The sequence below is a fragment of the Haliaeetus leucocephalus genome, unplaced genomic scaffold (assembly GCF_000737465.1).
Source record: "Haliaeetus leucocephalus isolate CR32 unplaced genomic scaffold, Haliaeetus_leucocephalus-4.0 Scaffold741, whole genome shotgun sequence".
Taxonomy (NCBI): domain Eukaryota; kingdom Metazoa; phylum Chordata; class Aves; order Accipitriformes; family Accipitridae; genus Haliaeetus; species Haliaeetus leucocephalus.
Window position 1 is genome coordinate 4033358 of NW_010973177.1, and position 14942 is coordinate 4048299.

Here is a 14942-nt window from a genome sequence, read left to right on the forward strand (position 1 = left end):
CACGGCTCCGACCCCATCTGCAGAGAGCTGGAGAGACAACCACCAAGCTGTGGGGTGGAAAGGTGGCCAGGACCAAGAATGAGCTGGTTGTCGACAATGCTGATTGTATAAAATCAAATAAATTGGCAGATGGATGAGGAGGAGGAAGGGACGCCCACATGCTCACCTCTCCTTCCCATCCCCTCCTTCCCCCCATCCTCCTCCCCCCCCCAAAAAAAAAGTTACTGGTCTGGTTGTTTTGTAAAGAAACCAACACAAAGAGAGTCTCTGCCTGGCGTGCGCCCGCCATGCTTCACATTGCAAAGAAGCTCAGCCCAGTGAGAGCGGGGAGAAGCCACATCTGCAGCGGAGAGGCTGCCCAGCGGGAGGGAGCCACTGGGCTGGAGGTCCCTGATGACAGACGAGTGGAGCCCCGCAGGAGCTTCTCCTCTCCAGCCACCTGCAAGAGAAAGGAGGTAGCATGGGGTGAACCACCACGGTTGTTCTCCACCTCGGAGGATTTAGGGCTTGGGGACCGCGAAGCCTTCCTATGCGTGCGTGTGTACAGAGGGGAGCCCAGGGTTAACCTCAACAGCCCAGGTTTAGTCCGGAGGTCAGCTCAGCTTTGTTGGAGATGGTGGTGAAGGTGGGGGTAGCACCGTGGCGTACAGCAGGGTCACCTCACTGGGCGTGCAGCCCACAGGTTTGGACACTGGTTGGAGGTGTCTTTGTGTGGGGGTGGGTGCCTGGATGTCCACTGGTCAATGGAGATCCATGTAGCTTATGGAGCCACCACTGGCCAGCAGCTTGACCTGGTGGGCTCTTCAGGTGGAGATGTCCCCTGGGTGTTGAATACATCTCCATGGGGCTGGTAGATGGTTTGCCAAGAAGCAGCTGGGAGCCAGGTGGCTTTCTCCAAAATACAGTGCATGTGTTTACGTGACTGACTCCCACCCTAGGTGCCTACCCCCTGCAGACAAACTGCACCCTTCTCCTTTTCCAGTGCATTGAAACTGTGGCCGAAACTTTGCTTTGCTAGAGACCTCTATTTGCGTTAGTTGATAACCGAGCTAATTTAGAGCCGAGGCTCTGCTATGAAGACGGGAAGCAGCTGGACTAATCAGTCCATTGTAGAACTCCTCGTTGGATCTAGGGGCACCAACCTCATTAAACACTGAACAGGACCTGGATTCGAAGTTGAGTCCGAAGTTAAGACCCAACTGCCTGGTTTCTCCTGCAGTGTCAGCAGGGACCGTGCTCCAGCAGCACTCACACCTCAGCAGAGGGATGCGCTGCCGTCACGGGAAGGTTGGCGATGCACCAGGGCCATCCCTTACTGCAGTTGCTTTCTCCAGCTGCCCACATGCTTGTGGCAGCAGCAGTTGGCTCTCTGGGCTGGACTGTCAGTGACGAGGGAGGTTCACAGCTTCTCCATCACTTCCAGGAGAAAAGTTCTCAGTGCAAGGTCTGGACCTCAGGCCACTACTTGGATTGCACTAAGGTCTGGGGAGCACCAGCTGGAAGCAAATCCTCCAAATCCCCTGGGTGCAAAGTTTATGGCCTGATGGAAGTGTGTCCGTGCTGTGCCTGGCCACCAATGCCCTGAAAAGCGGTGAGGGAAGCTGAGGCAACATTTCTGTACCTCCCACCTGCTGCTCTGTGAAAACAGAGTGGAGGGTGGTGAATCGGATGTTTTCCCATCAAAAGAAACAGGGAAGAGGTATAAAAAAAGCCCACGTATGGAAGGTCTCTGAAGGTATCAGCTAGCCCAGTGCAAAGCCCACGCTCAGTCCTTGGAGTCTAGTTAACTGACAGCTTCTGTTACCTGAATGTTCAGCAAATCAAGGTCACTGTCAATTATTCAATAGTAAAATAATTCAATCTGAAAATTACTCTGGTGGGTGGCAAACCAAGGTCATTGGTTTTTATTTAAAAATAAAATATTTAATGCCAACTATTGCCAACATCAGTAAATTAATCTGTTATTTGTTTTAAAATAACTTCCATTTAATATTATTTTGATACTAACAATTTGCTGATGCCTAGAACCTTTCATCTGAAATTTTCCAATGTTTAGCACACCTTAGTCAGTTAAGCCTCTACGTTATGACCTCCAGGATCCTCATGTAACAAGGGAGGAACGTGTGTCCCAGGTGGCCGAAACGCTCATCTGAAGCCATGCGGCTGCCTTGCAGGAGGGTAAGGAGCCAAACCAGTGGTCCTGGCTCCCCTTCTACGCTCCTGAAAAGCCCACGGATTTCCCAGTATTTTTAAAAAAAACCAACTCTCCCTGTAGCACCCATGAAAGAAAAGAGAAGGTGACCAACAGGCAGGAGCTCAGAGTCAGGGATAGGAGAATGTGGCCCTGTGCTTGATGTTGGGGAAAAATATGTCGGGGCACGAAGAAGAGGGTGAATCAGGAGCTCCAAGAGGTGGAGGAGAGGTTGGATGTCTGCACCTAGCTGAACTGACACAGGTGGAAGAGGGAGCTGAGGTGAGGAGGGCTGGAGGGCATGGAGGAGGTATAGACATGGCCAAGCATCTCTCAGGGCCAGGTCAGCCCTCTCCTACCTTGGTGGGCTGGAGGTGCTCGAAGATGTTCTCTCTGAGGGTCGCCACGGCTCTGTTGGCATTTCGCTCCTGCTTGTACATCTGTGTGGTGGGGGGGATGGATGGGGCCACAGCCGCATTCAGGTAGGTCCCATTGCCAAAGGCCAGAATGGCGTTTTCTTTGTGTGGGAAAGAGATGAAGAAAAGTGTCGTCAGGGCAACGTTTCCAAGGGAAAACACATGCATCCCTTCTCCAGCCTCCTTTGACTGCATCACCCAAACGCAAGCCCAAGGGTCTTCAGAGCTCCTTTGTTGAAAGCACAGGGAGCTGGACACCTACAGACTCTTGAGGACCAGGGCATCTTCATACCCTCATTCCCAAGAAGCCTCACCAGCTTGCAGGGGATGCTGCCGGAGCAGCAATGTGCTGGGCGATACTTACGGAGACAGATATTGTCGGTGAAGAGGTGCAGAAAGCTCTCGCACTCTTCCTGCCTGTTGCCGCTGGCATTGCATGTGCACCAGGGAGCTATGCTGGAAGTTGAGTTGTCAATGTAGTTGGGTGTGATGGGGCTGCCTGCCGGGAAGGATGGAGAAGGGTTATCGCAAGGCTGGTACTTCAAGAAGGGACAATGATTTCCCTCTTTGCTGCTCTCTTGGGTTGCTCTGCTTACAGCCTCAGCTGAGCCGGCAGCATGAGAAAAACTTTCAAGTGCTGGTGTCACGGGTGTGTTTTGCTGCCGGGGAGGAGAAGAGGGGCAGTTGTAGCCCTTTTGTTCACCCTGCCACCAGCAAAGCCTTCAGTCAATTAAAACGTGCTATCAGTCCAAGGAATGGGCAGCTCCTGGGAAATCAGATTCCCTAATAACATTCAAAACCAGTATGTGAATGTGCGTAAAGGTTTCCGCGCTGTCATTGAAAAAACCAAACTCAATCTCCAGAATGGTCAGAGACAACAAAGGAAGGATTAAACCAGAATGAAATCTTGACCCAAAAAGCTGACAATCTATTCCATCCGTCAGGATAGACTAAGTTCAATGACCATTGGCTCTTCTCTTTGAACTCTGTATGTGCTTGTGCTAACTGCTGCCAGCTGGGTCTCTGCAGCATCTGAAAACCCAATTTGATGTCCTATGATATCAGCAAGACAGCAGTGGAAAGTTGATTTCCAGTGGCATCACTGGTGATGGCATCAGGGAACCCCTGACAGAGCAGATGCCCTGGGACAGCCCATCTCTTTCCACCTGAGAGAGAAGCTGGGATCTTGCAGCAGCCCACGGTGCATGTTTTTTCTCCCTCCGCTGCAGCTATCCTAAAGTTACCCCATGCTCATGGCTTAGGCTCCTTTTCTAGTCACTGCCGAGAGAAACCCCAGCATCTCCCTGAGATCCCAATCTCAGCTCTCCACCCTACTGTCCTCATAGCTTGTAGCTGGCTAGTGTAGGAGGAGATGTTTCCCACCCAGAGGGGATATTTCCCACCCAGAAAGTGGGAGAGAGACCAGCCGATGGATGCAGCCTCTTACCTATGATCCCTGTATACGCCAGCAGACAGGCAGCATAGCTGTCCCTCTGGCAGCCGCTGGCAGCCTGCAGGGATGGCTGGCAATTAAACTGGAACTCTGCGTAGCGTGACCTGATGGAGCGAGAGCACAAAAAGGGGCGTATTAGCACACATATTCGTGGCGAAAAGGGACATAATAGCACACTGGTGGTGTTTACAGAAGGGAACACGTTTGCAAAATCCTTTGCTGCTGTAGGCGTTGCTAAATCAGTTTGAATGAATGTCATTTTATACTCTCCTGCTGCCCCCAACAAACCCAGAAGTGGGTTTTATCCCTTTGAGGTGAGACATGAATAGGTGCTCTGGTTAATGTTTTACAGCTTCCTCTGGGACTGCAAGAAAAGTCCGGTCTTGGAAGAAATGTTTGTTTTCTGACGTGTGAAGCTGGCTTTCGCGGGAAGAGCTGTTGCAGATAGCAAGGGAATTCATTCTGTATTGCCGTTATCTGACTCTTGGGTAATAACTTCCCCTAGAGACCTAAGCCTTCATTTGGGGGCTGATTTGCTGGAAGAGGGAATCACTCTGGTCCAGTTCCACTCTCTTCAAAGGTTATGCTCTAAATGTAGATGAGGTCAACTTCAGATTGAAGGAAATGCCCAAAGGCTCAGATATGAAATTCTCAAGCCATCACCAGGGCTGCTGCCACATCCCCTGCTGCAGGCACCCGTTCTCAGGAGAAGGTTGGACACCTGGAGCCTGTGGAGCAAGAGGTGTATGACATACAGCTCTGACCACAGACCACCGTGCCTCAGTTTTCACGCTGTCTCGGTCAAAGCACCAAACCACTTAGCACAAAGCAGCTTTGAGTCACACACTGGGCTTGTTGGGACCGTCTGGGCCATGCAGGGAAGTTGGTGCAGTGTTCAGACAGATGGGCAGATTTCTCCTGGCATGGGGCTCCCCTGCTACCTTGGTCAGATAAAGATTGTAAATCATGCTGCCAACCAGATATTTGCCACCTAATTCTTTAGGTATGAATCTGTTGTTGGCACATAGGCATCTAGTGGTGTTTGGACATTGTAGGATATCTAAGAGGTCCACATGGGGCTTTCAGGCAGGACATAGGACCTTCTGGACATTCAGATCCATCTAAACAGGCATCCCATGACCAGGCAAGAAGGCATCTCACATGACATTTGAGCTGCTTAGGGAACCAAAGCAAGCACTACCTCAAATGTTTACTCTGCCTGGGCAACCTCAGGAAAACTGAGCGTGTTACTCCTCCCAGACAGCGTCTCTCTTCCAGACATTTTGTCGGTACTCCTGGTCAGTGTCAGCACTCTGACTTGTGCTTTCCTGCCCACTTCACTCCTCCTCCCCAGTCTTCTCCTTGTTTTCTCTTCTTTGTTCCCATGTTTGCCGCATACCAACCCCTTTCTCCCATGCAAAGCACAGGCAAACTCTTCTTGCCCAATTTTTTTGCGGCATTATTTAGGGGAGGGAGGTACTGATCGCAGGTTTTGCATTATTCATGTTCGTAGAGCCCACCCCTGCAAGCTGGGAAATTCAAGGGGTTACAGCTGTGGAGAAGCTGCAAGAGGACTAAGCAGCGCAGGCAGGGTTAGCCCTGGAGTATTTTACTCTATTTCTTTAAAGTGCCATGATTTGTTCCCGGCTCTGCTTATGGTTTCTGCACTGCTAGCTTTGACCGGGTCACACGTCAGCCCCTTGCTCCCACCATGTCTCTAGAGGATGTTTTATATTATATATTCAGAGACCAAGGAACCAGATAATTAACAGCTGTGCTGCTTGCAGGAAACGGTTTCCAGTCTCCTGGGAAACAACACTCTCCCCTTTGAACCTCTTCTTCCCTGCTGGGCCCGCTTGTCTTGTTAGGGAGAGGGCAGTACCCCTCCATTTCAGATTCCCTGGGTAGCCGGGTGAAATCTGAGCAAGAGCTGGTGTGGCTCAAGGGCTTTTCATCTTTCAGAGTCAGCTTCAGATGTATAGCTCTGTTGTTCTCCTTCATCCACGTTTCTGGGGTGCGGAGGGGTGAGGGTATTGGTACCAGTCCAGCCTTCCAAGAGGATGCTGCTGCTCTCACCTCCCTTTGTGAAAAGACAATTATTTTCTTGTCATTTAAAGATGATGTGCTGATAGGGGGTGGCCGCTGGAAGTTCAGCTCAGGAAGTCCCAAAGCCTACAATAGTTAGAGACTGGGACGATACTGGGAGATGTGTCCTGCACTTGCTCTTGTGCACTTCTCCAGGTGTCTGCTCGTGGCCACAGCTGCACACAGGACACTGGGCTGCGACCACCACGTTTGGTGCAGTACGGTTGCTCTTATGGTCTTACATCTCTTACTGACAGATGGGCTCCACACTGTATGTGGATTAACCTTCTGGAATATCAAAGACTTTTTGAGAAATAGAGGGCTGAAAATAGTACAGCTGAGGGAAAAAACACTTCAGGGGTATGCCTGTGAGTGTGCACATTGGGATGGGTCTGTGTGTGCATGGTGCTTAAATGGAAGCAGAGGAGAAAACCACCCTGGCCACATACTATGTGGTAGACTGGAGCGACAGCTGTGAGTCTGAGACTCCTATTGCAATCGCTAGAACATCCAGCCTTGCAGCAGAAGGATATATTTTTATACATATGATTAATTTTGCTAATAAAATAAGAAAGCCATGGGTTTAAGGTATCTACAAGTGCCTGTGACTGTTAGGATAGCTTGGGCGCTCCCATAGGATGCTTGGACTAGGGCAGATAGATAGACAGTGAAGAGACAGATTGGTGAAAGTGGCTGCAAGCACCCCACCCCACATCCCTGCTTAGCTTGCACCTTCCTGGAACTATTTCCATAGCAGGTCTTTCTTTAGGACCAAAGCCAAAAACCCATAGAAAAGGTCTAAAAAAACCTCCAGCACAAACTTCTCACACCTTCTGTCTGTTAACACCTCCTGTCTAGAGTATGAGCCAAGGACATGGGTCATGGGAAGGAGCCGCTCAGGCAATGGCCTATGTTGGTGGGTTGTGGTGGGATGGGTGCCTCCGGACAGGATCCTTCGGGTGGGTGCATTGGCTCTGGTCACTGGGCTGTCACCCGTGGATGAACCCCTGGCTTGTCCAAGGGACAGCTTTCCATGTCGGCCACCCCGGTGTGAGAACGTTACCTGCAGACGTAGTTTTCCCGGCAGGAGTCCAGAGGCGCCAGGCAGTTGGGCTTCTCCTTGGACTCGTAGGAGCAGGCAGGAACGATGGTCTGCCGCCGGCGTTCGGCACAGGCTGTGTCGTCGCAGGGGCAGAAGAGGAGCTCGTGGGTGTACTCGGGTGGCACGCGGTCGAAGAACTTGCGCAGAGCCTTGTGGCACTTGGAGCGGTTGCAGGTGTCGGCCCGGGCCAGGCGTCGGATGCAGAAGGAGACATACTCCGTTCGCAGCCGCTGGCACATCTCGTCCACGTTGCAGGCTTTGGCAGCGTCCAGACACCGGTTCACTTGGGTCACCTCGTTCTCGGACCCTGTGGGGTGGTGGGAGATGGTGATGGGGCTTTGCATTGACCTCCCTGCCAGCAGCACCACCCTATGCCGAGACCTTCATCCCCATCCTGCTCCCATCCATGGCCACCTCAGGGAGACCACCACCTGCTCCGAGAAGGCAGTGGCCAGGGTGAAGTTCACATTTGCTCTCTGTGTCCTGGCAGGACCAAATCCCCTTTCCCTACTCACCTTTCCCAAGAGGTGTCACGGCCACACAACAAATTTCACACCCCATAGCCTGGTCCACCAAGATCTTACACTTAATAAAATGAAGCTTTGTTCTACCCTGGGCATCTCATATCACTTTACCAATGTGAATTAACCTACTTAAGGCCTGGGAAGACAGCAGTCATTAGAAAGTGCATCTATTTATGGCCATGACTGAACCCACCAGGGTGATGGGGTCTCTTCTAATGGACCTTCTTTTTCCAAAAAGTGTTCAAGATCAAGCACTGAGTCAGTGGCAAAGCCGGGTCTCCTGATACATGGGTGGTCTGCGCTAATCCTTGCACCCCAGACCCTCTACCCTGTGCAATGAGTTTCCTCAGGCCTCCGGAGAGTCAAGCCTGGCTTTGGCAGCAGCAGCGTTATGTTCATCCCAGGACCTGCTCAGCTAAGTGAGAGCTCTCTGGGTCTTAAAGCCCCAAAACAATGCTCTGGCTTCCGCCATGCAGACCAGTACTGCCCAGTATGCCCACGTCCTAAGCAGCGACAGTCCCTTCATGAGATGGGGCTCAGAGCTATCATCCAACCTGATGCTCCTGGGACCTTGATGCTACCTGCATGTGAGCCCATGCAGGTCTCTTCCCACACCTTTTGCAAGGTCACCCCTTCGCTGGCTTCAGCGAAATCGCTCTGCATTTCCACTTTCTTAAAAAAGAGGGGAAAGAAAGTCCCAGATGAGCAATCTGGGTGGGAGAGCAGGGGTGTGCTGTGGGGATGCAGGGAAGGTGGAGGAAAACTTGCAGCGAGGGGAACAATCAGGAAAAAATAGCAAAACCCGTGATGACGGGTGAGAAATACACTGTCTTCGGTAGGCAAATGGGGGTCTCACGGGTTTATATGCCAACAACCTCCTCTGCAAATGTGGGGAAAGGTGTTTGTGTAACACTGGCTTTAGGGCTCCTTCAAAGATGGATGGGGCTCTGTTTTATAGAGCAGGGAAATGCTAGAGAATCCCTGGTAGGAGTCGGTCAAGACATTAGGCTCTGTCTGATCGGACAGATAAGATGAGGGTCCTCGAAGCGTGAGAGAGAAAATGAATTTGAAGCTGTTTTTCACCTCTCTGAATTAAGCCCATGACCTGAAGCACACTAGAAGGACTTTCTCCCCAGCAGAGAAGGATTTTTTTCACAGAGGAAAAATCCCCAGAATGATAAATTTCCAATGCAGAGTCAAGCCCTGTCTTTGGCCGGGAGTTAAAACCAGCCAGTCACTGCTGACAAGTGTTAAAACATTGACAGTCTCTCTGAGCAATTCAGAACTGGCTGCCCTCCTTCATTTTCACTGACATTATCAGATGCTTCGAGTATTTATTTTTCCCTTCCTGTTGTCCCTGCTGCTTACAGTGAGCTGGAAGTCAAATTCCAAGTTTTGCCCTTATTTTATGATGGGTGAAACTTTTGCTTGCTGTGTTCCCACCACGTAGGTATTTTCCTTTAAAAACGCCCAGAGATAATATTGTTAGAGCATTGGTTTACACTGGGGAGCTGTCAGCAAACATGAAGGAAACAGTTACTTGGAAGGGTTTCATTACCCATTCAGCTAATGAATCACAGGGAACACGCTAGCTTTTCTCCTCTTCCCACGCAACAACAGAAGATGTGCTTTTTTAAATCACCGCTACAATTAGAGCAGAGGGATATAATTCTGTTTGTACAGTTTTAATAGTGGCCATGTATTGCTTATGTAAAATTGGGTTAAAAATACCTGTTGCTCTGACTTGGCACATGGTCATGGGGATGTCTTATGTTTCAACAAGTTCTTGGGAATTTTTTTTTTTTTTTTTGGCAGATTTGAAAGAAGGTCCTTTGGCAGTGCTGACCGTATGATCCTGGGCACTGGACAGGCACAGGATGGCAGGTCATAAGTTATGTTATAGAAGGTGTTGATGAGTACAAATAGGGAAAAAAAGGTTAAACTAAGAAACTTCATGTCCCTAGATGGATGTTGAGTCCTTTGGTACATATCCCTGCTGCTCTGGGCCCATTCGCTTTGCTGCCCAGCTGGTTTCAGTCTGCTTTAAAAACCTGATGTGTTAACCATGCATAAAAATCCCCATCCTCCCCATCCCTAGATTCTGCCGTGCTCTGAAGAGCCCTGTAGGACTTTCAGCAAAAGGGGAAAAACTCCAGTAAAGAAGGCCATGACCCGGCAAACAGCTTTGTGCATGCTTCACTTTCCATGCTCAAATCAGTCAAGTGGAGTCAATAAGAAGATGTGAGGTGTGAGGTCAGGGAGCACCCCCCTTCCTCTCGCTGCTCAGATTGTCGAGGGCTGATGGGTTAATTTGCTCCCGGACATTTTCATCTAACAAGTGCCTCGCCATCGCGGGGACTGCAGACATCCATTGGCTGCAGGGACATGCTGCTCCTTACTTGCTTGGGTGCGCTCCAGCTGTGGATGCCACCCCAGAGTCAGGTGCGTATTTGGGAAGAGCTGCAACAGGATTGCTGTGCTGGCATATCTGCCAGAGACACACGAGGAGTACATTACCTGCTCCCAGACAGGTAGTTTGGTAACAATAATCAGCTTCCGTAAAGCTTCCCCACGGCTGTGGTGCATAAGCAGAGTCGAACGCTGGTTGTGGTGGCAGCTGTGACATGGGTGATGGATGACTTAATAGCTACCGCACTGACCTTTTAACTGCTGAGCTGGGGGTTCATGCCCTCGAGAGGGTTAAAAGGTGTCGGGCAGCTCTGCTTACATTATTAAGTGGTTTACATGATGCAGAGCAGAACACAGGTCTGAGTCCTGAGGTTGCCCTCAGGGCATGGGGTTAAAGGCTGAGGCTGGGATCAACCGGTACGTTGGATTATTGACCTTTTTGCCTGCAGAGTTTGACCCTGTGACTGATGTGGAAGTACGTTCTCACACCTAACGATACCCAGGCAGCCTCTGCTCGGCACAGGTCATCCACCTGCTATGGAGAATCAGCCCACCTGTGATGGCTCATTGGAAGAGGCTTTCCTGCTACGTCCCTCAGTCCCAGCCCTTCACAGTAGGGACATGAAAAAGCCAAAAAATGAAAATCACAAGTGCTTCTTCCTAGGACATGATCTTCTACCAACACTATAGCCCAGGAATCACAAGCAGCTCCTTGGAAAAATGATTGCAAGATCTCATCAATGCTTTGTGGAAAGACCACATAGGACTGCCTTGTCCATAGCGCTCGATCCCACAACCAGTTCCCCCCTGTTTGAACCAGTCTCTGTAAGAGCATCTTCCCGCCCACCTACCTGCGGTGATGGATGCCAGCCGGACGTAATCAAAGCCTCTGATGAACGGCTCGTAAGGGGAACTCTCCAGTACATTCATGCCTGGGTTGAAAAGAGAAGTTAGTGAGCAGGCAGCTGAGGCTCCTGAGGGATGTCCAAGATGTACCAGGTTCAACAGATGCAGTGCAGGTTTGCTTGGTGGGTCCAAGGGGACGCGTGCTCTAAAAGCCATAAGTAAATGGATACTCAGGGTCACAGGAACTGATGTGTGGCCATATCCTTAGAGAAGGGAAGAGAATGTAACTGGCTTTTTAAAATATATCAGAGTTTTGGAGTAGGACAGCCTCTCAGGGAAATGTTGAGCTATAGAGCAACCCTCTATAGCTCAAGACTTGGGCCCCTTGACAGGGATTGCCACTGATGACACCAGGCATGATGTAGCACAGGCTTTTGCTCGTGGGCAGAGTTCAAACCACCAGCTCCCTACATACATGGAGTTTCCATCACCATTCTTGCTATTTTCTATATGTCCCTCCCCGGTTCAATGGTCCTCACCTGTCTCTAGGACACAGCCAGGGCTCTGCACAGGGCTCTGCGTGTAACAATGCACATGCCTTAATATTTATTAACACCTCTCCCCTTCTCCTTGCCAACAGCCCTTTCTTACTCGGCGTGGAGCTAATGACCCACAGCTCCCGCAGAAACTTCCCCTCTTCATTTTTAAGTTGCTGGGAAGCTAATTTTATTCAATTGGTGCTTCCCTTTCATGCGCTCAATGGTCTGTAATGCCCCGTCATCCTGATGGATACCACAGAATATTATTGAAGCAAACAGCTCAGTATCATTTTTTTTTTTTATTAGACATTTAGATGGATATGGACAGCAGCAGCAGATGTACTGGCTGGGATAAAAGGACTATCAAACCTCATGCTCCGGGCATATGCTGATCACCAGCTGCGGTCAGGAAGAAACGGCTCCCAGGGTACACAGCCCTGTGCAATTACCACAGGTGCATTACAAGGCAGCTTTACACCTTCATTGAAATATCTTGCATCGTTACTGACTGGAGAGGGGCCCATTTGTATGTTCCAGCATAGCAGTTTTATGTCCTGATGATATAGCACCTTATCAGAGAATTGTTATCAGGTTGTCATCATGTTATTGTGTCTCCAAATGGGAAGGTGGCTAAACACAGGCGCGCTCAAGAGAAGCTGAGTAAATAGTATGCTTTGTAAATTCCCTGAGCACACGCTTCGACAATTGATTTTTATAAGAGGGCTTCTAGGAAGCTTTTTACAGCCTCCTGGGTACGTACGACTGAGAGACAAAGCTCTACACGGAGCATGTGGATTGGCTTCCTTTCTCAGTCAATTAAACATGTTTAAGGACTCTGAAACATGTGACTGTTATGAAATATATTTCCCCAGGGAAATTAAGGCAAGGAAATCAAAGATTTGCCAGTGTGAATCTGCATTGCAAGTGAACTCAGTGCTTGAAAAAATGTGGGGCTCAGAACGTGACAGCAGAGGAGAAGTAGGGCAGAGTCTTGGCAGTCTCCGATAACAGCCCTCTCACAGTCATCCCCAAAATAGAGTTCCCAAAGCGTCGGGCAGGGAGCCTATCCATCCCGGCCATCCAGCACCCATCTCCTGCTCTGCATCTGGAGACCCGCGCCTGGCCCCTGCCTGCTCCCAGCACTCCCTGCCATCCCCTCACTGCTCTTCCAGCGGTGGTGCAGGTCCATGGGGAAGGAGTTGCAACGCAGCCTGTTAAGATGAGCGGAGAGGCTGGATTGCTACCTCTTCCCCAGGCTTCACTTCAATGCAAACAAATTCACCTGGCACGTAATTATGGCAAAGATTGGATCCTGGAAGGTGCTGAGGTCTTCTATTTCCCCAGCTGGCTCACACCACCACGCTCTGCACCCTCCAAGCTGCGGCACCTGAAAGCTTTCCGGGAACTCGATCAAGCGGTTCCCATTCTGGCAAGCCCGTGCATTATAGTCTCCATCCTCTTTGTTTTGCTTGGCCTCTTGGCCTGTGTTATCACCCCTGCACCTTTCCTTTCAGCTTTCAGCCGGCAGTGTTTTATTAATCTATTTTGCAGCCCGTGGCTGGAAGGTTCTGTTTTATTCCCCTTTTTAATTTTCATGGTGCATAAAATACTCACCAGCCTGACAAGGAAGAGTTATGGCCACTGAGGTGCACTTTTATGATGACTCTTAAAAAATGTCAAAATCCAAACTTACTAAATACTGGCTCTGGGAACACTTTAAATTCCAACTTGATGTCACCAGCCCCAAATCTTCACTAACCCAAAGACACTGGTACATTTGAGAGCCTCCAAGAGAGTGATATTTTTTTAAGTTCAGGCTGTTTTTTCCCCAACGGCCATGCTTTGTATAGTGTTTCTGTAAAATCCATGGCTTTCATGGTCTTGGCTAACATACTTAGATGCAAAACATACCATGCATTTTCCCAGCAAAAGATCTCAAGTTATACTGGGAACATCACAAGAAAGAGGCCAGGTTAGAAAAAAAGTAAGGAGGTGTCTTAGGTTTTCAGGATTGCTTTCCCCAAAATGTAAATACTGTGGGGGTCAGTAGGTCTTGAGAGGGAATGGGATACTACAGGGGTGATCTTTTTTTGCAGCCACTTTGGTGCTGGGGAGCTCTGTAGAAAGCCCCATCAGTAATTCCCTTTTAGGAAGATCGTCAGAAATGAGTACTCTGCTCAACTGACCTTCCATCAACGTGTGGTGGATGCTCCAGTAGACACTCAAGCAGTGCTTCTCCTTTTTCATCCCTCGCTTGCACTTGCAGCCGTATAGCTGGCTGGAGAGCAGGGCCGTCACGGTGCTCCGGCACTGGTTCTTGGCATCGGGGCCCAGCTTGTTGGCTCCATTGCCTGCGATGCATTGCCGGAGGGTCCTGAATTTGGCGCTGCAGATGGGGTCATTGGTACAGGACTCACCGGCTTGAAGGCAGTCCCTGCTAGAGCTGACAGCTTCCGCCATACCTTCTGCAAGAAAACCAGAGAAGTGGTGCAAGGGTGATGGAGCAACCCCAGGTGGGAAGTGAATTTTGTCTCCCATGAGCTGGACCAGGCTGGGATGTCCATCTTCACGTGCGGAGATGGAAATCTCTCTTATCACCACCCACTCGACAAGGAATGACCCTGCTTCTGAAGTCTTAAGTGGGCAGATCCCTCCCCAACAGATCAGCTGAAGGGTTTAAATCCCCAGGCTTGCCTCTACTACTCATGGATTGCCCCCATGATGGGGAACACCGGCTGCTCAAGTGTGCTGCAGCACTGCTCAGCAGTGCCGCAGAGGAGCAGGAATGGGTGAAAGGAAGTTGAAGGGGTGTTAAAGAGACAAGACACAACCTGAGATTCAACACCTCAACCCAACACTCGCTCTCTCATATTGCTGGGGCACCAGCAGCAGTGAGATACATGTGGCGTCAAGCTGAGGAGCCAGAAGGAGAGGTCACCTCTTTCCTGGAGACCGGGTTCTTCCTGATTTCAGAGAGTGACCCTGGATGGGGTCAGCCTGGAAGAAGGATTATACGTGGCAGAGACTTGACCAGTTCCTGGTGCTTGCTTTTTCCAGCTTGGAGCACAAAAATCTCTCCAAGCCCTTTGCTCCCCCAGTTCTTTCTCTTATTTCTCCCATCTGATGTTAAGAGCAGACCAATGCTATGGAGACCCCCAGATTTTGTTCCTTGCACACAATTTAACTCTGTGTACACCTCCCTGAAGCTATGAGTGGCTCTGTGTGGGGTGTTTTGAGACATGGAGCCAGCCCACATGTGTCCCAGGAGCTGGCCCTTGTTCACTGCCACCACCTCCCCAGGACTCCCATTGCTTTGCCTTGGCTTTTTCCAAGCTTCTGCAAATTCTCCTCAATTACTTGTAAAAATACCAGAAGCG

General features: G+C 50.1%; 1 protein-coding gene across 1 annotated transcript; it reads right to left on the minus strand.

Annotated features, from left to right (window-relative positions):
* Positions 1-292: 292 nt before the first annotated feature.
* GFRA4 (GDNF family receptor alpha 4) lies at positions 293-14032 on the minus strand. Its single transcript, XM_010580828.1, has 7 exons — positions 13752-14032; positions 11032-11112; positions 7209-7554; positions 4055-4164; positions 2972-3106; positions 2551-2708; positions 293-439 (listed from the first exon to the last, which is right to left on the minus strand). Exons 1-7 carry the CDS (start codon positions 14023-14025, stop codon positions 293-295), a joined length of 1251 nt encoding a protein of 416 aa, XP_010579130.1. The 5' UTR covers positions 14026-14032.
* Positions 14033-14942: the final 910 nt, after the last annotated feature.